At 45.6% G+C, this 24,885-nt stretch overlaps 1 protein-coding gene across 1 annotated transcript in view; it reads right to left on the minus strand.

The window, feature by feature from the left end:
* The window catches only part of sdccag8 (SHH signaling and ciliogenesis regulator sdccag8), a 48,335-nt gene that overhangs the window by 17,095 nt on the left and 6,355 nt on the right, over positions 1-24,885 (minus strand). The window contains exons 12-14 of the mRNA XM_079248447.1: positions 24,639-24,755; positions 24,023-24,165; positions 4,871-4,998 (exon numbers count right to left, since the gene is read on the minus strand). Of these exons, the coding sequence (XP_079104573.1) occupies positions 4,871-4,998; positions 24,023-24,165; positions 24,639-24,755 (388 nt within the window). The remainder of the gene's footprint in view (positions 1-4,870; positions 4,999-24,022; positions 24,166-24,638; positions 24,756-24,885) is intronic.

Genomic DNA, 24,885 nt, shown 5'->3' on the forward strand with positions numbered 1-24,885 from the left:
TCTACTGGGATTTTCACACAAAAACCATCACTGGGGTTCAGAGAGAATGGTTTTAAGAGGAGAAATATCCACTGAGCAGCAAAATTCTGGATCAAAATGTCCAATTGGTTTCAGAAATCAGAAGAAAATGGGCTGAGAGATGATTGAAAGTAGGGGTGTTAGATACTACTGATATATTGAAATATCGCAGTATTTTGTGCGACAATATTACATTGATATTCAAAACCGCTTTATTGATTTTAATCAAACAATCAATCTTTACTGATGAGGCAGATTATAATTTCTTGATTCATCTTATACATAAAGATAATTGTTTTTATTTATTCTGCAGTGAAACGCAGATCCTCTGTTTTTATTCATTAAGTTGGTGTCAGACATGTAAAAGTGTTCAGTGTAAAGACAAAATGCAATATATTGTCTTGCCTAAAGTATCCTGATATATCGCAATGTGTCGTATTGGTGACCCTTATTGTGATATATATCGTATTGCCAGATTCTTGCCAATACACACCCCTAACTTAAAGACAACAGGTTAAAACCAAGGTATGACAGTAAACACAAGATGTCAAAATTTGCAGCAGAGGGTCTATAGTAGCAGAAGACCACACTGGTGTCACTTCTGTCAGCTAAGGAGGTGAAGCAGCAGTCTGGTCTGCAACATTTCAGCTGGTAGGGGGAGACTTTGGAGTAAACATAAAAGCATGGATCCATCCTGCCTTGTATCAACAGTTCAGACGAACAGTGCTGTAATGATGTGGAGGATATTTTTCATGGAACACTTTGGACCCATTTGTACCATCCATCCCCTCTATGACCACAGCAGGATAAATCATGTCTCAAAGCTTAAATCATCACAAACTGGTTTGTTGAACATGACAATGAGTTCATTGTACTCCAGTGCTCTCACAGTCAAAATATCCTGATGTAATAGAACAGCTTTGGGATGTGGTGGAACAGGAAATTCTCATCATGTTCAGCCAACAAATCTGCAGCAAAGCTGTGATGTTATCATGTCAGCATGGAGCAAAAACTCTGAGGAATGTTTCCAACACCTTGTTGGATCAATGCCCCGAGGGTTAAGGCTGTTCTGCAGGTAGAAGAGCATCCAACCAAGATCTAGCAAGGTTACCTAAAGATTTAAGTGGGTGTATCAGAATTACTTAAGAAAGAAAGAAAGAAAAAAGAAATTCAAGTTGTGTTATTGACCCACGGCTTTATCTTATTTTATTTTACAAATAAACCCTCCAGAGAGGCCACGTCTGTGAGCACAAGCTGAAACCAAACGGCCACATCAAAGAACAGCATCTACGTTATGGACAGAGGAGCGCATGCAAACCTTTTTGTGATAAAACAAAAGCGAGCAAGATGCATATGTCTCTTTGAACGCATTTCCAAATATGCCTTTGTCAACATTCACATTGAAATCAAAAGTGTTTAAACAACAGGAGGAGACGCACAGAGAGAAATAGTCAAACACAGAAGACAGAGTGGAAATAGAACATGTGTGAGAAGGGTAAAAGGAGGTGGATTGTTGTTTGAAAACACTTTCTTTCTCCATTCCACCCTTTCTGCCACGTCCTCATCCGCACATGGGGGCCTCTTTCTGAACAATCCAACAGTGGGCTTTCATCGTTCCTTTGAAATGGTCCACGTTCGGCTCTCCAACATATGTCTGCTCTTTTAAAATAACAATGGATTTGGATTGAGGGAAGGATCCACCTGCTCCGGCATGCTGTTACCGTTACCAAAAAACACCAAGGACTCGCAGTCTTTGAAAAGTACCTCAGAGTTTTGGTTGAACGCAGCAGATTTTGTGGTGAGAAATTTGCAAAAAGAGAAGATGGAAGATCTCTTTCCTGTATGATAAATATAATTTACCTGCAGGTTGAAATCTAAGCTTTACTCAAGACAATTGCAATTAAAATGTAAAATTCTACATAGAATGACTGAAATAGATGCTCTGAAGAACTACACATCCTATTTAACCCCACTCTATATGTCCTGCGTTATTAAATGGCTTCCACGGAGCAGACACAGAGAGCAGAAATTGGATGCTGCAGAGCATTCAACTGTTAAACTAAACTGCACAAACTCACGGCCGTGCACACACACATGCAAAGTTTGGTCAGTGCTGGAAAAGTTGTATGAAGAATGGTAATTAGCTGAACAGGCTTTGAATGCGTCTGGCCATGCGTAGGCCAAAAAGAACCCTGGGACACAGAAACACAGCAGAACTGGCACTGGAAACAAACAGAGGAAAAATGAGGGAGGGATGGAGGGAAGGAGCGTGGCAGGGAGGGAGGGATGGACAGAAACAAATATCTGATATCATCTAGGGGCTGCTCTGCACACATTTACTCAAAAAAAAAAAAAAAAAAAAAAAGCAACATGAAAAAGAATTTCTGAGAAAAAAAAAAAAGGTGGGAGGGTGCGGAGAAGAAGGGAGAGGGGGACGGATGGATGGAAGGACAAACGGATGGACAGAGAGGCGGGATTTGGAGAGCAAGAAAGCTAATTATCCAGCTCGTCTGTTGGGTTGCACGGGGAGAGGAAGTGATGCGAGTTACTAAAGGACGTCCACCCCTCTATCCCCTCCCCATCCACAGTTTCCTGCTGTGCTCTGATGTCAGCTCTCTTTAGACAACATGTGTGCTGTCGACACGCGCCAGAAAGAAACTCTTTGTTTACCCCCCCCTCCGTCTATTCCTCCCTCTATACCCTCTATCTTTGTTCTGCGTACCAGCAGGCTCCCTGGTTGTTTAAGGGAACCACAGGTAAATAAAAAGATAGAAGATAGAGGGATGGAGGGTGGTAGAGGGTGGGTGGTGGGGATTGGGGGGGGGGGATCCAGATGGTGCAACAGATGTGTTAGCAGCAGCAGCTCTGCTGTGCAGACAGACAGGGAGCTGCGTCTCTGCGTTGCTCCCATCACCTTCCCTCTGCTCTGCCCTGCTACTCTTTTCTCTTCTTAAAGCTTCTGCTTGATTTTCTTTGTTCTGCTCTTTTTGAGGTCACTTCAGCTTGGCTGAGATGAGCTCTGTGTGTGTGTGTGTGTGTGTGTGTGTGTTGTTGGGGTGGGGATCCTTCATCTGGAAGATACAGGCTCCACATCCTGTTCCAGAAAAGATTCACTTTGAGGAATTATTCTTAAACAAGTGTTTGAGATCCTCCCAACACAGCAGCTGTGTGTCCGTCCCTGGTCTGGTGTTAGTTTCTGACCCGTTCAAGTCAAACTCTCCCCTGACAGGCCGGTGTGAAGGTTGCTGCAATTAACACATCATTACTCCTATCATATGCTTTGGATAACCTCAGTTATTAACTAACAGAAACAACATATTTCCATGAAGTTTTTCACTCCATTTTCCACCATTTAAGTTTTAAATGTTGCAGTCTAAATGTCTAAACGTGCTTCCTTCTCTTGCTGTGGTTTAACTGGAACTTCTCACTGGAGAATCAGAGCGACCAACTGCATCTTTCAAGGTGTTCTAGTATTTGGACATGGTTCCATCGATAAATTTCTCTCAGTATTAATGTGACGGATTTATTTGCGAAGCCAAACACCGCGGCACCACTGTGGGTGCATTTTGGTTTTTAGCCCAGTAACTTGGAAGAGGAAATTTGTCAGATTCCCAGCGAAAGCCTCAGACATGCAACATCCCTTCCACTGCTCATTATCAAATTACTATTAGAAGAAAAATAATTAAGTCTGAATATTTGTACGACAGCTCTACATGAAAACTGATGTGTAATGTGCCGTGTAGCCATGCAGAGTTTTGTGTGTTGGGATTCTCGCTAAAAACCTTCAAACGCAGTCATATGTGAAGATTCATCCACAAAGTCCACCTGTCCTGTAATCATCTATAATTACTTACATCTATATTCACTTATTCTATATGTAATTTTTTTTTCTTCATTGAACATAGAAAATGTACATATATACGGCATATTTTGATTGTCGTATGCATTTAACAGGTGTTGCGGTAACTTTCAACAAGGCAATCTGATAAAAAAAAAAAAAAAGAGCTTATAGATTAAAAATAAATAAATAAATAAATAAATAAAAATGGACTGGGATGGACTGGTGAGCTGTCCAGGGTGTACCCTGCCTTTCACCCAAAGGCTGCTGGGATAGGCTCCATCTTCCCCATGATCCTTCATCGGATTAAGCGGTTAGGATGATGAATGAATCAATGAAAAGAAAAATCATCGATTAGGAGTCACTGTCTAGTAACATAGACAAGTCCATCAAGGAAAAAATTCTTTGGGAATTTTTCTTTTTCATATTCTGATGAGATTTTGTGATATTCTGAGATCATTGATGTGGAGCTTAGTTGTAGCAGATTTACATTGATGTATAAACTGTACGGCCAACAGGATCAGGTTGTTAACAAGAAATTCCAAGTTCTTCTCCTTTAATGTTACACAAGATTTGATTAAGCACACGGTCAGAGGGCACATCGTGATATTCTTTGAGTGGAGCCAATCCTGAAAGGCAGTCCAAATTCTATATGTAATATGTTTAATGACGCATTCATCAGTATATGACTTTTTCTTTTTGGGCTTTTTTTAATCTTTTTAATTCACAGCAGCAGTCGGACGGTTACGATTTCCCTAAAAAGCATGTAAATGAACTGCAAACGTGCTGTAAAAAAAAAAAAGAAGCACAGAGTCTGAAACCTGATGAGAAGCTTGTTGAACACTTGAACTATGACAGAAAATCTGATGCGCTTGAACACAGATGGTTTCAGCAGAGCAAGTAGTTTTAAAAGAGTCCAGATATATTTCTGATAACAGGTAAGAGGAATAAGCGGGATGTAAAACCACTGCTGAAGTCAAACCCACCGATGCTGTGGCATATCGGAGTACTGACCTCTCTGCAGGTGCTGAGCCTCTGTTTGCTGTAGCATCGCAGTCAGCTCTTTCTCCCTTTCCCGCGCTGTAACAGTCACAGAAACCATTTCCTCCGCATGAACTCGCTCCGCACTCTCTCTGTCCTGTCTGGGCAAAAGAATCAAGACATTAAAACCACAATTAAAGCTGCCATACAACATCAACGGCAGGAAAAACTTCATTTTGTAATAATGTTATGTGTTCATTTAAATTTTCGTTTCTGCGAGGAGAATGAAACACAAAGTGTTACCATGGTTTCAACAGATACACGCATGTTGTAACGTAACATGTCATGAAACCAAATGTCTTTGTGGCATAAACTGAAATAAAAATTTTTTTAAAAATTCTTTCATTCTCTCATATTCAGATCACAGCGTCATCATGTCAACCTCAGGAAAACACACCGTAGCTGCAGTCTATGACAAACATTACTTTTGTCTCTTTTTAAACAGAACACGGGTGCGATGCTGCCCAGTCCTTCACAGCGTGTTGTCAGTCTGTGGCGAGTGGCAACAAACACATCCCAAAGACATTTTTATCCCTTATATTAAAGATACAATCAGGTCATTTGTGAAAAGTACATGTACAAACTTCTTTTTTAACTTTTTTTGTTCCAAATATACAAACATATTTCTGTCTATAAGTATTGTTATAAACAATTCAGACATTAAAGAGTCTGCTATTTATGCGCCAAACTGGTTTTGGGCTAAGATGATTAAACCATTTATCAATGTTGATGTTTCACATCCAAGAAATGTGTAAAAAGATCAAACATAGCCCTGCAGCGTTCTCAGAGGCTGTCATCAGGAAAATCCAGTCACCTGGTTGAGAATTCAGGCTTCTTCAACAACTGCTTTCTGGAGCATTTGTTGAGCATGTGGAGAGAAATCAGTGATGCGGAAAAAAAAAAAAAAAAAGACTGATGGCTGAACACAGAGGTGACAGAGGAAGCAGGAGGAGAGCTCACACTGTACGACAGGAGTGAAAGAAAGGACAGAAAGGACAATGACATGGAAAGACTCGGGGGGTCGAAGGGTGAATGCGTCAGGCCACAGTCAGCCTGACGACCCCTAAGTGAAACAGCAGCTGTCTGCAGCTCACTTACACAGATACACAAACATAAACTCCGCAACTGCAGACAGGTTGAGAATAAAAGGCACCCCGTTGACCAAATATCGTCACATTGCATGCAAACAAATACACATAACATCTTGTTACAAGTTATTTTCTGCACAGATTCTACATGGAAATGTTTTAGACTTTGCTGGTCCACAGTTCAGCTGGAGTCCTGACAAGTCCGATAGCGTTCAAATCCTTTTAATTCCTCTGAATCGTGCAGGTAAGGTAGAAACTAATATGGAATCAGCTTTGAACGATTACATTTTGTTCCTGGTTGCATCCAACTTTACAACTCAACCAAGTCCAAACGCACCGAGACAACAGAGAAACAGACAAAGAAGGAGAGAAAAGAAAAACTACAAAGACGGGGAAAAAAAAACAAAACAAAACTGAACAAATAAACAGAACTCTTCCTGAAGTCCAAAGGCGCTAATGAAGAGAGAATTCTCCAGTTTAGGTGAAAACTTTTCTCCCCTACAGCGCTTGGCCTGCATCTCTAAAGTGACCGCGTCTGTCTGTTCATCGTGTGTGTGTGTGTGTGTGTGTCCTCCTGCTGTCCTGCTGTCTGGGGTGTGAAAGCGGGTGGCGGGTGTGCAGGGGACACAAGGAGACTGAGTGTGTCTGTACTCATACGAGTGTGTGTGTGCGTGAGTGTATGAACCCCCGCTGGGCTTGAACAGCAGCCTGAGCCACCAAAGCGCACACCAGGGCTCAGCGGGAGATGGCGGGCAGGCACTGCCAGCCATTTGGTCCTGCAGGAGGTTCCAGGGGGCCGTGTATTTGTGTTTGTCTGTGTGTGTGCGTTTGTGTGCGATCGGAATGGAGGGGGAGCTCACACCAGACCTGTTTACCCACCAATTAGCATCAGACAGACCGCCAGAAAGTTCCAGCAGTCAGCAATAGAGTGGTAGCGACAAGGAGGAGGGTGTCAAAAACTAAAGACAGAGAAGCTAAAAAGCCTGAGAGCTGAACATTTGGCATCTGGTTGGTCATAACAAAGATTAAAGGCCTCCGTTTTCTGGGTGGGAGAGAGAAGATCCTAAACCAAACCTGGAAAAAATCAAAGGGATGCTCCTTCTCTTACGCCATTTTGCATACCCAATCAAACGCAACATCTTTACTTTCAGGATGCAGCCACAAAATGGCTGCTGATGATGAGCACGAGCGAATTAAAGCGTAAAAATAGAAAGCAAAGGAGAAATGTCAGCGGAGAGCCAAGCCCTGGAGCAAACGTCAGGAGCTGGAGCTGTATACTTCTCCTTGGGCAATAATCTGCCTTCCAGTTAATTGGTGAATGAGGTTCTGGGATGCTGCCTGTGGCAGGAACTCCTGTCTGGGCCTAGCAGGCAATAGACTGAATGTTCAGTTAGCAGATAGCTGGGTCTGTTTGTATGCCTGGCCTGCAGAAACTGCAGGACAGCTTGGTAAGTGTGGTGAGAGCTGCATGGGCCAGAGGGCCTAAGGTAGGCTGGAATGGCTCTGGGGCTGCAGCCAGGTACAGTGGCTACTGGGTAAGTGGGAGGTGGCAGAGGCGGCGGCTGGCTGGCTAACTGGCTGGAGTGACGAGAAAGAAGAGAGAGCCCAGTCCACACTGCCTGCTTAAGTGGGCACTATTCAAGCTGTTGCCCATTAGATGTGGGGTGCCAGGGCCTGACCAAGCACAGAGTTTGCTGCACCCCACGGTGCAGCAGGCATCCCACGCCAGAATCACCAAATGCCGAGGTTTATCAGAGAAAGAGCACAAATTGGAGTCAGACGGTGGAATTGGGAGGGATCGGCGAGAGTGGCCAACATCGGACTGTTGTTGACGACTGATCAGATCAAAGTAGAAGCGGATTTTACTCTCCTGTGAGCACAGTGTCACTCAGTTACACACACAGACGGTATAGTATTATATACAAACACACTGACACAGAACAAGAAGCTGGTACGAGGCAGACCAAGGACAAACATAAACCTCACTTACTTGTAAACACCTGTAAAATATCAAATTACACCGTTCAATAACTATAAATGCAGATTATATATTATAAAGAAACTTTCGAAACCTTCTACAGTATAAAGTTATTTCACTGCATAATAAAAAGATTCAAAATGTGCAATGAACTGTAGATAACGACGATCCCTGAAAAGAATTTTTAAAGACTGAATAAAGAGACAAGAAAAGCTTAGAGCAGCATACCAATAATCTATAGGTCTAAGATCTCATCAATATCTATAAAATCAGACTCTGACATCTAACTTTCTCCTTTCAAAACAAAATCAGATATTGATTTAAATATGTTAGCAGCCACGTTAATGTGATGAGGTCTGCTGCTGGGAACTGAGATCGTTCCTGTTATTAACATGGGATGACTCATTCATGTGGAGGAACTCCAGAGGATCCGCAGCTGTCTATGATAGACTGCATCAATCAGGCTAAATGAATATTCAACAGTTCGATGTGCGGGATGCTGAAGAGGCTTTGCTGCTGAGAGTAAGTGCGAGTGTGTCCGTTTGTGTGTGAGACTAAGAGACGATGTGTTGAGGCCTTGCAGGCCCCTCTAACTGGATCTGCCAACAATAGCTAAGCGCACGGCAGTGAAAATAAAGTGACATATTGAACATTTGCTGTGCAGCGTATCTGTGATGCTGCGCACAATAAACATCTGAATTCATTTGTGCAGCAGACCGCGCAGTGTAACGCGATGTTCTGTTGCGCGCACCTCAATGTGTTTTAGCACATTTTTATTAAACCTCGGGGTGATGCAAGTCAATCACTCTGCTCTCGTTTCTCTCCTGACACCTTTCCATCAGCTCGCTGCTCCACTTTATGAAGCAAACACATCAGACTCGGAGGGACCGCGATGCAGCTTGACCGCTTGTTTACTCCGCGCCCAGCACATATTGGTACCTCTCGGTCCATCTTTCTGTCCGGCGCATCCTCATCTCTGCACCCATCTATTTTTCTGCTGTTTCTACCCCCCCCTCCTCTTCTCCTTTCCCTCCCACCCCTTTTTTTTTTCCTGTAACTAAACTGGCTGTGTCTCTCTCCATCTGCTGGTTCTTCCTTCAGCGGCCCTGCACCTGTTCACACCTCCTCTCCTGTTGGCCACCTCTCTCCCCCTCTCTTATCTCTCTCTTTCCCTCCGTCTCCCTCCCTCTCTGCTCAGTGCGATGCTGCCAGGCCCGCTCCTGGCTCAGTTAGCCTCTCTGTCATTCAATCCATCTGTTGGCAAGTCAACTTTGTTTACAGCGGGTGGCCCAAGCCTCTTTTCTTCTTCAAGGAGCACTAAAGCCCCCCCGCTGCCACCAAGGTCAGCGGTTAGCCAATCGTGCCCAAAAACCAGAAAACTGAAACTGTTTTAAGTAGAACATAATATGTCCCCCTTCACCAACACACACATACGCACACAAGCATGGACCATCATCTCAAATCTGCACACACATGCACATAAATAAGTGTAGGCATTTACACAGCCACAGCTACAAATAGACACGACCCTTTCAGAAACCAACATTTGCTGTTGGAGCACATGTTCCTCGAGATTGAAGCAATTAGCTGCTGATTGGCCTCTGTCATCATCCATCTACTCGCATAACACAGCCAGACAAGTTTAAAAATCTTAATTGGCACAGATGACTGATATTCTTAACACAAGTAGAGCGGACTGGCAGAGCAGGCATCTGTGATTTTTTTTTTTTTTTTTTCTTTCTTTCTAAATAAACACACAGCATACGTACAATATGCTCTCATACCCACCCAATCCAGGACTAAATGTCGGTGTCAGATCTGCACCCTATAGGAATAGTTGTGGGTAACATATGCAACAGTGCTGGAGGTCAAATCTATTTCAGTGAAGACGGCAAAACGAGGGCTAAAATGAATCATTTTTGTCAGGTTAATCATCATTAATATTTTGACAGCATATGTTTAATAAGCTCTTCTATGCAATTTTTATCAAGTCTTTTACTTTTGCAAAGACAAACCAACTTTAAACTCGCTTTCTCCAAGTGTTGGAATTCACATCACACCGGAGACTCTCAATAAAGTTGGAGTACACCCTTCCTTTCCCACCCACTCATGATTTTGGAGGCCAGACTAGCAAAAGGCGTATGAACCAGTTCACTCTGCTGAACGAGTAGAGTGAACTGGTATATATATATATATATATATATATATATATATATATATATATATAAAATCTCGTATCCAGTGACGATGGAAGACTCTAAAAGAGAAGTCTTTCTCTCCTCTTTCCTGAAACAGGGATATTTGCATTCTAACAGTATCTCCATCTCCATAGGAATCAGGTAACTGCTACCTTGCTCCAGTTTCATCCATCCTCTTCTCTTGTTTCTTCTTTAATGATTATCTCCCAGAACAATCATACTGGGGAAACTAGCTTTCTACCAATAAGGACTGGCACTGCTGTGCCCACAAAGGAAAGTCTGGGACTGAAAGCCAAAGAGCAGCTATATAGAGAATCAAAATGACATGGATGAAAAGCTAAAAGGAGGGATCAATCAGGTAAAAGAGTGACAGTGTTAAAAGAGGGATGAGTGGAAAGGAGGAGGAGGCTCTGTCATGTTGGATGAAAGCTGTGCCTACTGGGCAGTGGGCACTGTGTAAAGCCATTGATGCTGCCACCCACTCAGCAGGGGTGCGTGAAGGCACGAAGTTGACCAGATGACACACATCTCTAGACAAATAATTATTTGTATAAAAGATGCACGGACACAGACTCCACAGCACAGTCACGTGTACAACAAGCTTCGAAAATGCAAAAAGTTACTGGTCCGCTCACCAACCCAAGCAAATGATTGTGATGCTCAGACATGCACAGCCTGTGAGCATACACCGGTACACACCATGCTTTTAAGACTATATGTGTAGGATATAAAAGGGAAGGCAAGAGATGAAGATAGAGCCAGGTGATGAGTGAATGGTGGATGGATGGCAAAGGGCTGGTGCGCTCCCTTCGTTCTGTCCTCCAGCAGCAGTGTGTGTATGTAGGCCAGTGTCCCAGGGCACACTTGGCTGGGGTGACAACAGTTGTAGCCGACAGATTTGCCTCCATCTTGCCTGAGGTCTCACAGTCAGCGAGCTGTCTATTCTATCCGTTTCCATCCCCGCAGGATGGACAGATTACAGCTCTGCGTAACAATCCTCATACTTACGATACTGAGAATCTACAGCTTCAAAACTTTCACTGCTATTACATACTGTATATAAAGTAAATGCATTTAGTAAGTTCAGTATGAGAAAGGCTTTGGCCCTAAATGGCTTGACAGACTTATTCATAACAACATATAACATCATTTGCAGGGGTGAGAAGTGAAGTGAAGGAGGTGTGTTGTGGAAGAACTGACAATAAAGAAGAAAATCTCTCTATTAAACAGGGCTGTGCAATTAATCAGCATGTCTTTGTCATTGCCAGAAAGCCCAAACTCACTTACTCCCAAGCTGTGGCATGGTTTGTTTACTGCCTACAAAGATGATAGAAAGTTGGTAGGTAATTGTGTAGAAAAATATTTCAGACAGCCTTAAAGTCAGAATTATCATCATTCTCGTCATTCTGGAGTTGCTTTTTGCTTGTTATTACCCATTAGATAACTTTCACCTGAAATGATGGGCAACAAGTAAGGAAGCTGTTTCAGAAAGTACGTAAGAAAAGATGCTGCGGTCAGCATGACAAAACATGTTAAAGGAAAACTGAAACCATATAAAAAGCACAGAAGTAAAGGAAAGTGTAATATCAACTGTTCACAAAAGTATATACTTTTTAAGCACACCAAAATAAAAGTCTCTGAAACTTGAGTTTCAATGTAGTTTTCTAAAGAAAGCGTCGGCACGGACCATAATGTGCTCATGGACAGATCTAAAGAACACAGCGCCTGTACATGTGATTACATAAAAATGTGAATTTAGATCTTTCTCCAAAGATTACTGACTTTTTTTTTTTCTTTTTTTTTTCCCCCAGTGTCAAACAGAGAAGCTGCAGCCTGTTTGAGCCAATCCAGTTAAAATGTAGCATTGCTAACTAGACCTGCCACTGTTACATAAATCATATAATCACAATTATCTAAGACATCGGAAGGTATCTTGACACCTACTTATTACCTCATCTTGTTGCACCCCTGCCATGGCATATCTCCCATGAGCATATTTAGCCTACAAAGCCAACAGGAACACATTGTTGTTTTATGTTTCATGTTTATTACCAGCATTTATTAAGCATAAAGTGTGTTATTTCACTGTAAGAGCACTACTTAAACTGGCTCGGATTTAAACCTTCTGACATTAGGAGTCTCATGCCTTCACATGGGGCACAGTAAAGAGGACTAGAAAGATGCTCCAGCTGAGGGAGCCACACTTTTAAAAGGGTTGGTGCTTCTAGTGATTTTGCAGCTTGTAACTGTGAGTCCCCAGCCTGAACAAAATATTTTAAAAAGTTTGGGCTTAAATGACCACAAAAAAACTCAGTAAATGATCAAAAACAGACAGACGCAGCTGAGAACAGACTGTCAGAGTCACACGAGGCAACTTAAGAGTCAAAGAAAAGAAGAGGAAGATATAAAAAGGCAAAGAGGACTCAACAGACTCAAAGAGGGAAAGAGGGAGGTGAGGAGGCAGAGAGGGCACTCTGACAGCGAGGAGAGAAGAACGCGGCAAGGTCTCGTCACCGGGCCAACGGACCCCACCACTGTCAACATCATGGCACTGTGGGGTACACACACACACACACATACACACACACAAGCATGCACACTCACACACACACGGCTGGCCGACGGCCCTCCCAGCTGCCCTATCCGTAACTGTCTGATTAGTTGTGCTAAGCAGCCCCTCCCCTGCCAACCATGGTGCCATCTGCTACCCAACAACATGGCCGCCGACCAGACAAGCACACACAAACACACACTCAGAAACACACAGCAAGCCTCATACCTGGCACTGCCCCGCTGCTGTCACACAGAGACACACACATCAAACTTCAAAGACACAGGTGTAGCCCAAAGGTATCAACACATAGCATTCCCACAAAGCCGTGCACACACACTCATCTCACTGCACACTTGCAAAACACAAAACAACACACATCAGCAAGCGAGGGAACTTGAACTTGTGTGCAGAAACACAGTTGTCGTGCACACGCGCGTGTGGTGACAGTGGTTCGACGTAGGTAATGCCAGGTAGAAAGAGCGATGCTGTGCTCAAGTGTGTGAGCTCTTGCTGGCAGCGCTTGAAGGTTCATTATGGCCCCCACCTCTCCTGAGCAACTGCAGCCCGTGTGGCGCCCCGGCCCTTTTATTCCGGTCCGTGATTGGACAAGTGCCTCCTGCCGAGTTGGTTTGCAGCAGTTTTGTCGCGCCCAGATTTCGCTCGCTGCTCAAAGCGAGCCTCTGGCGGGACGCGGCATCTGCTGCCTCACCTTCCTCATTTACACTTCTCCGCCCTCGCACACACACACACACAGTTCTGTTCGCCGCCTTTCCAGACCTTGCTATCACGACTAACAACTGAGGGGAGAAAAAAAAAAAAAAGAGAAAGGGGTAGAGGTACAGAGAGAGCAGCAGCGTGACATGTTTAATAGAGTTCTGGGAACTTTGCATAACAGAGTCGCAGCAGTTGGTAGAACGTTTTATCTGTCTTATCTCCTTCACTGCCTCTAAAGATCTGGTGTTAAAGGCTCCCTCAGAGACTGCAGAAATGTATTTATCTCTCCTTATAGCTCTTTGAGTCCCAAGACTCCTCAAGTCTTCCATGCTGGGAAGTTTCTAAAAGGATGCCTTTACATCTCAAGGATGTCTTTCCACCTTAACTTCATAAAGTATGTCTTGTCCTGAGTTATTTGCCAGCTTTCCACCTGCTTTTCAGAATCATTTTCATAGTTCTTTAAATGGTTTAAAGCATAACTTTTTTTCATGCTGAATATCTCTAGCATCTGCAGACTTTTTAGCTGCTGTGTCAGAACAAGAGAACTACTATGTTTTATTGGAATTTGGTTATCTAAACAACTGCTTTCTATAGCTCTGTGTCCACTGAGTGACACAGTTTGGGTTTGTGTGATAAGACAAGTCCGCCCTGACAGTAACGTACGATTCGACTATGGACCAACAACTGAACAGGGCATACAAACGGTATAGTTTGGTTTGGACGTGTGGTCTCTTCTTATAATGAAAAAAGTCAAAACAGTGCACCATACAGCACCAAACCAAACTGTGCAGCTCAGTGGAAACAGAGCAAATGTTACCCTTAAAAAAAAATCTAATAAATAGACGGAAAAAACAGTGAAATAGGGAGATTGATGTCTGTGATGTAACGACTGAATACGTGCCTCATGATATACAAAACAGTTTATATAGTAAAGTGACTGCAGACCTCCAATAAAGGCATTGCAATGTTACATAATCTCCCCCCCCCCAAAAAAAAAATGCCTCAGAGTGCAGTAGCTGTCAGTGAAGAGCAGGTTTCCCTCAGGGAGGCCCTAAAACCGTTAGATTGAAAACAACACTTGGCTATAGCTTTCCAATAATATCCTCTCCAAACAAACTTTGAGAAGAGCAAAATGAACCCAAAGGCCTCCTTATGCTTATGCCATTTGTTGTGGTCCTATTCCCTGGTGGGCGTGTCTGGCATCCTGGCACCTGGGTCAGCACCTGTCCTTCATCTGGGCAATCAGCTACAGCACTATTTAAGACCTGCTCAGCCTGCTGTTCGTCGCCAGATTGTTGAATGCCTTGCGGTACAACTCTCGGCCTGAAAGATTCTTCCCTGTGTGAATCACAGATCGATAACCTGTGTGTTTTTCCCCCGTCAGAGATCCTGCCTGTATGCCCGATTGCTGCCCTACCGCTTGCCTGTCTGCCTGCCTGCCCACCTGCCTGCCTGCTCGCCTCTCTGTCCGCCAGGGTTGCCTCCCCGCTTGTCTGCCTGCCGACTAACCTATCTCCTGCATCCGCCTTGGAAAGAACCCGAAATCAGAAAGAAGCAAATAAAGTATTGTTTGGAACTCCGAGCCGAGTCCGCATGTGAATGCCACGCACTTAACGTCAACCTAACAGAACAATCTGGCCACAAATGGATTCAGCGGACTCAAACCCGGAAGTCGCCTCGGACCCACTACAGCATGCCCTCTCAGGTCAGAATGCTCGCCTCGCTCGACATGAGCAGATGATGTTGACTCTGGATCAAAATTACCACACCATACTCTCTCAGCTGGCTCAACTAACCACGCATATCGCTGGATTGACCCCTCCTGCTCCTCTCCAGCATCCGGTTCCCGACGCACCCGCACTTCAGCACGGTCCCGCAGTCACAGTAAGAGAGACACACATCCCAGATCCTAAGCCTTACGCAGGGGATTTGGGAAAATGTAGAGGATTCCTCCTTCAATGCTCCATTGTTTTTGACCAGAAACCACTCACCTCTGCTAATGATAGATCCAGGGTTTCATATGTTATTGGACTTCTGGAAGGAAAGGCACTGGCATGGGCGGAGGCAGCATATGAACAGCAGGGTTTCAGACACTCATCCTACTCCTCGTTTGTCGAGGAGATGAAGAGAGTCTTTGATCACCCAATTAGGGGAGGAGAAGCAGTCAAACGTCTTCTTAATCTCCGTCAGGGAGATCAGTGTGTTGCTGACTTTGCAATTGATTTCAGGATAGCAGCTGCGGATTCAGGCTGGAACAACGAAGCACTCCGGGACATCTTCGCTAACGGGTTAAGCAGTCGGATTAAAGACGAGCTGGCCACCCGAGACACACCTGGCTCTCTGGATGAGCTGATTTCTCTCGCCATACGACTTGACAACCGGCTACGGGAAAGGGACAGAGAACGGCGTTCTAGCCAATATCCTGGGGTTCCCTCTGGAGCAACTACTTCCCCTCTGCCTCCCACAACCATATCTATGGAGGAGCCCATGCAGCTGGGCAGGGCTCACCTCTCCCCAGAGGAGCGGCAGAGGAGAAGGAACTCTGGTGATTGCTATTACTGTGGGAGATCTGGACACAGGATATCTCTCTGTCCAAACCGGGTAAAAGACCAGGGTCGTCAGTAGCAGTGGGAGTACTGACGACCACATCTCCCAAAGAGATCCCGCACACAAAGACACTTATCCCGGTAACCCTGTTCGTAGACAAGACCCCCCATTCTGTTGAGGCATTAATTGATTCCGGAGCTGAGGCCAATTTTTTGGATAAGACCTTGGCCACCACTCTGGGAATAGGTGCGGAGGCTCTTTCTTCCCCCGTGTCAGCACAGGCTCTAGATGGGAGCCATCTTTATTCCATAACCCTACAGTCCATCCCCGTTAGATTGATAGTCTCTGGCAACCACCAAGAATACATCCCTTTCTTCATAGTTGACTCACCTAAATCTCCACTAGTCTTGGGTCACCCCTGGCTGTCACAACATAACCCGCACCTAGATTGGCGTACTGGGAGAATAATTAATTGGAGCGCTTTTTGTCTTGCCACCTGTCTTCAGTCGGCTGTTCCCTCGACTTCATCCGTTTCTGGTCAGCCCCCCGTTACCCCAGACCTATCTGCAGTCCCTACGGCTTATCACGACCTAACGGAGGTTTTCAGCAAAGATAGGGCCCTAGCGCTGCCACCTCATCGACCTTATGATTGCGCCATTGATTTGCTCCCAGGTGCTCCGCTACCTACCTGCCGACTTTACAATATATCCCGACCTGAGATGGAGGCCTTGGAGGGGTACATCTCAGATTCCCTGGCAGCTGGATTGATCAGGACCTCATCTTCACCCTTAGGAGCAGGATTCTTCTTTGTCTCCAAGAAGGATGGCTCCCTTAGGCCCTGCATTGATTACCGGGGCTTAAATGCAATCACCGTGAAGAACAAGTACCCTTTACCATTACTGGAGTCGGTTTTCAATTCCCTTCATGGCTCCACAATCTACACTAAGCTCGACCTTCACAATGCATACCACTTGGTCAGGATGAGGGAAGGAGATGAATGGAAGACCGCGTTTCGAACTCCCCTGGGCCATTTTGAATACCAAGTTATGCCGTTCGGCCTATGCAATGCTCCTGCTGTGTTTCAGGCCCTGGTAAATGACGTATTGCGAGATTTCCTTAACCGCTTCGTCTTTGTCTATCTAGACGACATCCTCATCTTCTCCCGGACCCAGTCTGAGCACGTACAACATGTCCGACTAGTCCTACAGAGACTTTTGGAGAACCGCTTGTTCGTCAAGGCTGAGAAGTGCGAGTTCCATGCTAATACTGTATCCTTCCTTGGTTACATCTTTGAAACCGGGCAGGTCCGAGCAGACCCGGAGAAGGTCAAGGCGGTTGTAAATTGGCCCACTCCCACCTCTGTAAAGGACCTGCAACGCTTCCTGGGATTTGCTAATTTCTACCGCCGCTTCATCCGTAACTATAGTCAGATTGCAGCCCCTCTCACTCGCCTTACCTCTCCATCAATTCCCTTTACCTGGTCTGAACCTGCAGATCAGGCCTTCCTTAAACTGAAGGAACTATTCACCACAGCACCAGTTCTCCTCCACCCTGATCTCAGCTGTCAATTTGTGGTTGAGGTCGATGCCTCGGATAAGGGAGTTGGAGCTGTGCTGTCTCAGCGATCTTCCAGGACTCAGAAACTCCATCCCTGTGCTTATTTCTCTCGACGCCTCACCCCAGCCGAACAGAATTACCACGTCGGAGATCGTGAGCTACTAGCCATTAAATTGGCGCTCGAACAGTGGCGTCACTGGCTGGAGGGCTCTAGGGTGCCATTCCTCATTTGGACAGATCATAAGAACTTGGAGTATCTGCAGTCCGCCAAACAGCTAAAGCCCGTTGGTCCCTTTTCTTTAACCGTTTCAACTTCACTTTGTCGTACCGACCCGGTTCCAAGAACCAGAAGCCAGACTCCCTTTCCCGCCAGTTCACGTCAGGATCCACATCCTCCACGGACACAATCCTGCCTGCCACCTGCATTGTTGCAGCAGTTACCTGGGAGGTAGAGGATAAGGTCCTCGCAGCCCAGCAACAGCAACCTGACCCAGGCACAGGCCCTCCTAACCGTCTATTTGTTCCAGATACCGTCCGTTCCTTGGTCCTCCAGTGCGGTCACTCGTCTCGCCTGGCTTGCCACCCTGGATCCACACGCACCCTATCCCTCATTAGGCGTAGGTTTTGGTGGCCCACAATGGAGAAGGATGCTCGGGAGTATGTAGCTGCCTGCACTACCTGTGCCCGGAGTAAGGCCTCGCATAGACCACCAGCCGGTCTCCTACGACCCTTACCTGTTCCCAGCCGGCCCTGGTCCCACATTGCCCTGGACTTCGTCACCGGCCTACCCGTCTCCAGAGGTAAAGATACTATCTTAACCATTGTTGACCGCTTTTCCAAGGCCGTGCATTTTGTTGCACTCCCCAAACTCCCCTCGGCCAAGGAGACGGCTGACCTACTGGTTCATCACGTTTTTCGGCTCCACGGACTGCCCGCGGACATCGTGTCTGACAGGGGGCCCCAATTCACGTCACAGGTACGGCGGGCCTTTTGTCAGTCTATTGGAGCCACACTGAGTCTGTCGTCAGGATTTCACCCCCAGACCAATGGTCAGGCTGAAAGGACTAATCAGGACTTGGAGACTGCCCTCCGGTGTGTGGCGGAAGCTAACCCATCCTCTTGGAGTGAACATCTGGACTGGGTTGAGTATGCGCACAATTCTCTCACCTCCTCAGCCTCTGGATTGTCCCCTTTTGAGTGCTCCCTAGGGTACCAGCCACCACTATTCCCCGCCCAGGAGGGTGAGGTTTCTGTGCCATCTGTCCAGCTTCACATCCGCCGCTGTCGATGGGTTTGGCAGAAGGCTCGGGCTGCGCTTCTCCGAACTGGGGAACGGAATCGGCGCCAGGCGGATCGTCACTGGACTCCTGCGCCCGGTTATTCCCCTGGTCAGAAGGTTTGGCTTTCGTCCAGGAACATTCCTTTGCGGACCGATGCCAGGAAGCTGACTCCTCGTTACTTGGGCCCCTTTGAAATCCAACGGATCATCAACCCTACTGTGGTCCAACTTAAGCTCCCCAGTTCCATGCGGGTTCATCCCTCCTTCCACGTCTCCCAACTTAAACCTGTTTCGTCCAGTCCTCTGGTCCCTCCTTCCAGGCCCCCTCCTCCCGCCCGGCTTGTGGCTGGTCGCCCGGCCTACACGGTCCGACGTCTCCTAGATGTGCGCCGTCGTGGTCCGGGTTTTCAATTCCTGGTCGACTGGGAGGGGTATGGTCCTGAGGAGCGTGCCTGGGTCCCTCGCTCTTTCATTTTGGATGCCTCCCTGGTTCGTGACTTTCGCCGGGCTCATCCTGACCGGTTTCGGTCGCCTGGTGGCTCCCGTTGAGGGGGGGGGGGGGGGTACTGTTGTGGTCCTATTCCCTGGTGGGCGTGTCTGGCATCCTGGCACCTGGATCAGCACCTGTCCTTCATCTGGGCAATCAGCTACAGCACTATTTAAGACCTGCTCAGCCTGCTGTTCGTCGCCAGATTGTTGAATGCCTTGCGGTACAACTCTCGGCCTGAAAGATTCTTCCCTGTGTGAATCACAGATCGATAACCTGTGTGTTTTTCCCCCGTCAGAGATCCTGCCTGTATGCCCGATTGCTGCCCTACCGCTTGCCTGCCTGCCTGCCTGCCCGCCTGCCTGCTCGCATCTCTGTCCGCCAGGGTTGCCTCCCCGCTTGTCTGCCTGCCGACTAACCTATCTCCTGCATCCGCCTTGGAAAGAACCCGAAATCAGAAAGAAGCAAATAAAGTATTGTTTGGAACTCCGAGCCGAGTCCGCATGTGAATGCCACGCACTTAACGTCAACCTAACACCATTTGTGTTTAATAAGTGTTTTAGTCAGCATATCAGACAAGAAAATTTTAAAAAAAATAAAAACAGCTTGTAGCACTACACGGCAACACTGGACTCCAGCAGTCCAACAAGCACCTTCCTATGATGTCCCTTCTGTTTAATTTCATGCTTGTGTTGTTCTCACTCTCATATGTACGTCGCTTTGGATAAGAGTGCTAAATGACTGTAGAACAGAACAGAACGAAACGGACAAGACAAGAAAAAGAAAAGAAGATCTACAGTACTCATGACACCTTCCCTTTCCTTTCTGGACAATGTGTGGCAAAAAACCAAGACCCACTCACATTTTCTACTTTGTCTGTGGTACTTTACTGATTTCAGTCACATCAAACCCAACTAGCAGCTTCCCGGCTCCTCCCTCTTTTTCACTACCAGGCTGTTTTTGACTTAAAACTCATTTTTCAACTGTTCATAACAATCAATCTCAAATCAGATTGTATGAATCAACGGTTTCTTAACATCTTCTTTTTCAAATAATCCATAATCAGTAGTTCTAGGTGATAAAATGACAGCAAGTAGTTATTCAATAAGTTCGCCTCAGCTCCAGGTCCATCCACATCTCTGGGCATTCACCCTCATGAACATGGATGCCCGATTTCATGGGGATAACAAAAACTGGTTGAAGATTTGGGGGCTCAACTCACACCCAACACAAAGCAGGCACACAGGTCTCAGCTAACTGTGAATACACTAACGCATGCAAACACACACATCTAACCTCTCATTGCAATCTGGCATGTGTTGAAGCAGAAGTTATACTGGGCACTTTTTTTCTGTGGCCTTTGGGATGCATGAACACAGCATGGGGAGAGATGAGACCGGATGGAGACAGGGAAAGAAGAGAAGAAAGAAAGTAAAGAAAGAGGGGAGCAAATAAACAAAACAAACTTAGTAAAGCCCTCTGCTGGGCTGGGGCCGGGACTGGAGTGGGTGTGTATGTATATGTGAGGCGATGTGAACAGAGTGGCAGGGATTAGGACGGATCCTGGGCTGTCCAACTCACAGCTGGCTGATGATCCAATCCTGGAGCACAGCGCAGCGCACCAGCCGCCATGGGACCCCCGGATGCGTGCCTGCATCTGTGTGTGTTAGTCCCTGTATTTGTGTCTGTGTGAACAGACATGTGGGTTCGATTGATGTGCATGCCGGGCGTGCATGTTCACCAAAATACAGTTGGACAAACAAATGTGTACGTGAGTGTGTGTTTCCACAATAACAACAGTGTTTATCAGGAAGGTAGAGCTGTCAAAAATCAAATGGATGTCTGAGCTTCGCGTCCCTGTTTGAAGGCAAGCTGTGATCATTTAGGCCACGAGTGGAGGACAGCATGAAAGCGAAGAGCGAGCAAGTTACAAAGAGAGAATCAAAGAGCTGCCTTCGAAGGCTGGTCGTACAAACACCTTCCAGCTACGCCACGGAGGATCTCACACTCTTCTCTTACTTTCTCTTTCACACAAACACACAGCTACACAAACTAGCTTGCTAAAGCTACAAAGAAACATGCACGCCTCTGTAGTGAACAACAAGAGAGGGCATGACAACGGATGAAGCTGACATAGCCCTACAGAAGCCCCCAAAGGCCCCCCCCAGATGGACAGAAAGAAAAAGGAGGTAGAGAACGACAGAGATGATCATTTGAAGCTTATTTGTTTTGCTTTGAAAAAGCAAAAACAAGCCAAAGCAGAGAATGACAACTGGAGGGAAAAAAAATCCAATGAAAAAAACAAGAAAATGTAGGAAAAAAAAAAAAAAAAAAACACACAGTGGTGGCCTGAGGAGGGTCAGGAATTCTGTACATGGTGCCTACGCGTCCTTACATTTTCATGGGGACAGCCACAAAAGAGAAAGACATCTGTGCAACTGGAGGACATTTTGAACCTTTCTAAACTTCTAAGACTTGTTTAAATGTAAGTGACGGTAACTAAGATCATATATTTGCATGGTTGAGAAAAAAGCTGGAGCTGCAGGTCATTCCATTCTTCCCATCAAGCACGCGCACACATCACAAACATTTCTATGTTAGTTTAAGGACACGTACATCCATGCTGCCCTCAACTCCATGTTTAAGAGCTTCTGCACCTCTGCGTTGTTGTGAGCCTTTTAAGTCTGGAAGCAGTGAGACTCTATGTATATAGATACGTATAATGAGATATTTCATTATTATTCTTTAATAGCCACATAAGAAATAAATGAAAAACTTTCATCTTATATAGTTAATGTATTTTTAGAGAAACTGAATAGAATGAATTTTTGGAACATATTTGGAGGTTTGTTTTTTTTAAATTATTATTATTATTATATAATAACTGAATAGATATAAGCATTTATTTACATAGCTGAAGCCCCCAACCTTCATAAATTTATTTTTTATTTGATTTTTTTTGTCTTATTATTTAGCCTTTATTTAACCATGAAAGTCAATGGAGGACTAGTTCTGATTTAGAAGGACAACCTTCACCAGAGGCAAAAGTAAAACCTGCACTGCTACATACAACCACACCTCTACAATCTGATGTAGATCAATTACATGCCGATGCATGGGGCACTTTCAGAAAGGTGGCCATAAAAGTGGTACAAGTATATATATAAGAGTCCTAATCTGTTTGCACAGACAGATATGGAAACTATGTACCCAGTCTAAGTTTATAGTTTGTGTAATTTTCCAGGGTATGAATCAAGGCCTGTGGTAAATTTCTGATTCTGAAGGTAAAGAAATATCTGTAAATAAACTGTATCCAAAGAAGCCATCACTGCAAATTACAAAAAAGGAAAACACACTGAATTTGAATGGATGCGTCGTCCGCCAACTCAACACATGTTGAACATCTAGCATGCGTCTGAGGACAGATACAAGCCTAAATTCTCTAAATTACACACACAGGAAAATGGTTCACTCTGGTGGCTCCTCCAGCACAGGTCAAAGTCATCATGTTGCCACATTAATATGCATGTCATTCTCCACAGCTGGCTGCAAAAACACACACACACACACACACACACACACACACACACACACACACACACCCACCCATCACCTCATCATTTAAACACAAGACAGCCCGCCATGCAGCCGGTGTGCAAGCGCTGGCCAGCTGACAAAAAACACACTTAAACACAGATCAGAGCCAGAAGCAGCAGTGGACATGCACACACATACATATACATTGCCAGGTTGACAGACGCATAAGCACACACATATTACACAAACTTGCATCCCACAGCCTCCAGCACCGCAGGGCACTGCCACCACATCTGTGCCCATCTCAGACACCTCGGCTGTGGGCAGCGGGGGTGAGAGAGTGCCCTGAGCGGCTGGCATGGACTGGCACGGCCTTGGCAGAGATTGGTGAGGAGGGGGAACAGCAGCCAGAGGATGACAGGAAAGACAGAGGAAAAGAAAAGAGAAGGGAGGATTGTAGGAGGAAAGCAAAGGAAGAGGCTGGCAGATGGAGGAGAACAGGACAGGAGCTGTTTTAGGTATAGAGGATGGTGAGGAAGGACATCCAAACGACATACTGGATGAAAGGGTGTGATAAACATAAAATAATACCAGAGAAACAGAGTGAATGATGGAGGGGAAAAAATGAGAGAGGATGCAGCAGAAATAGACAGAAAGAGAAAAGACATAAGATAAACTAGAGCCGGTAGCGCCCGCTGTGAGGAGGGGTGCAGGGTGCTGGCAGGTGGCATCGAGGCCAGGCTGTCCAGTGACCATCAGCCGCGCTGTTGTGTTTATGTGTGTCTAAGTGTGTGTGTGCGCGCCAGGGACAGAAGAAAGGCTCAGGCGCCATTTTGGCTCTGCTGGAGCTGTTACTGGGCACTGGCCTGGTGGCACAGAGCGGGCAGTGTGCATGTGTGTGAGAGTGTGTATTGCATTATGTTGTGGCATGCTTAACAGGATTAGAGGTGACCTAGTGAGGTCCAGTTGGTACCGGGACCGTGGCACAGCGGCGCGCATGTGTGTTTATGTGTGTGTGGTATGTATAATAGGATTAGCCATTACCTGGTGCGGTACAGTTGGTGTGCTGGTCTAAACTGGACAGGACTAGGCTGAGCTGGGCAGGAGCTGGGCAGAGGGGAGTGCTGTGTGCATTTGTGTGTGTGTGTGTGAGTGTGGTGGCATGTGTAATAGGATTAGGTACTACCTGGTGAGGTGCAGTTGGCGCTGGGCATTTGCCAGCTGTTCTGCTAGGCTCAGGGCTTCGCCCTGCCATTGGCTCCCATCCTTTTGGACCGCCTCCAGATGCTGCCGACAGCCAACCAGCTCTGAGCTCAGCCTTTCCACTTCCTGTCCCGCAGAGATGGAAGGAGAAGATCGCGGAGATGAGGAAATCTTCCAAAACAACCCGCCTTATGCCCTTAGACAAATAGAGCATTAAACCAAGATACCAATGACACAATTTGTGTGGCTCTGAGTGGATCAAACGATTTTTTTTTTTAGGTTTGATGACACAAAAAAATAAAATAGTAAAATTCTGTTCAGTTAATCATAATTTACAAAATATAGATGCTGCCAATGTTTTAGATTAAGTAGATTTTTACTTCCTTAAAATTAATCGTTTAAATAACTCTACAAACAATTTGAGATACATTTGGACATTTTGAGCATTTAAAAGTTTGTTTATTTGTGCTTCCTGTGTCCAAGTACAGCTACCCAAACCAACCAATGACTCCTTGATAAAAACCTAAACTAGGCCGACAGATTTAAAAAAAGATCCAGATCATTTAATAAGGCTTTGGGTTAAATGCAGACATACGTACCTGAGCAGCTTTTTCCATCTGTCTGTTGGTCTTGGTTTTGAGCTCTCTGAGCTCTCTCTCTGCCTCATCCTTCTTCAGTTTGGCCTGACTGAACTGATATCGCAGATCCACACACACCTGGAGACGAGAAGAACTAACTTAAAAAACAACTGGTCCTTTGGTTAACAAACTTCAAGTCCACAGCTTAATCCAGGGTTTCTCATTCTGGTCCTACCAGAGCCACAAGCCAGCAGGTTTTCCATGTTTC

This window comes from Telmatherina bonti, assembly GCF_933228915.1.
Source record: "Telmatherina bonti genome assembly, chromosome: 11".
Lineage (NCBI taxonomy): Eukaryota > Metazoa > Chordata > Actinopteri > Atheriniformes > Telmatherinidae > Telmatherina > Telmatherina bonti.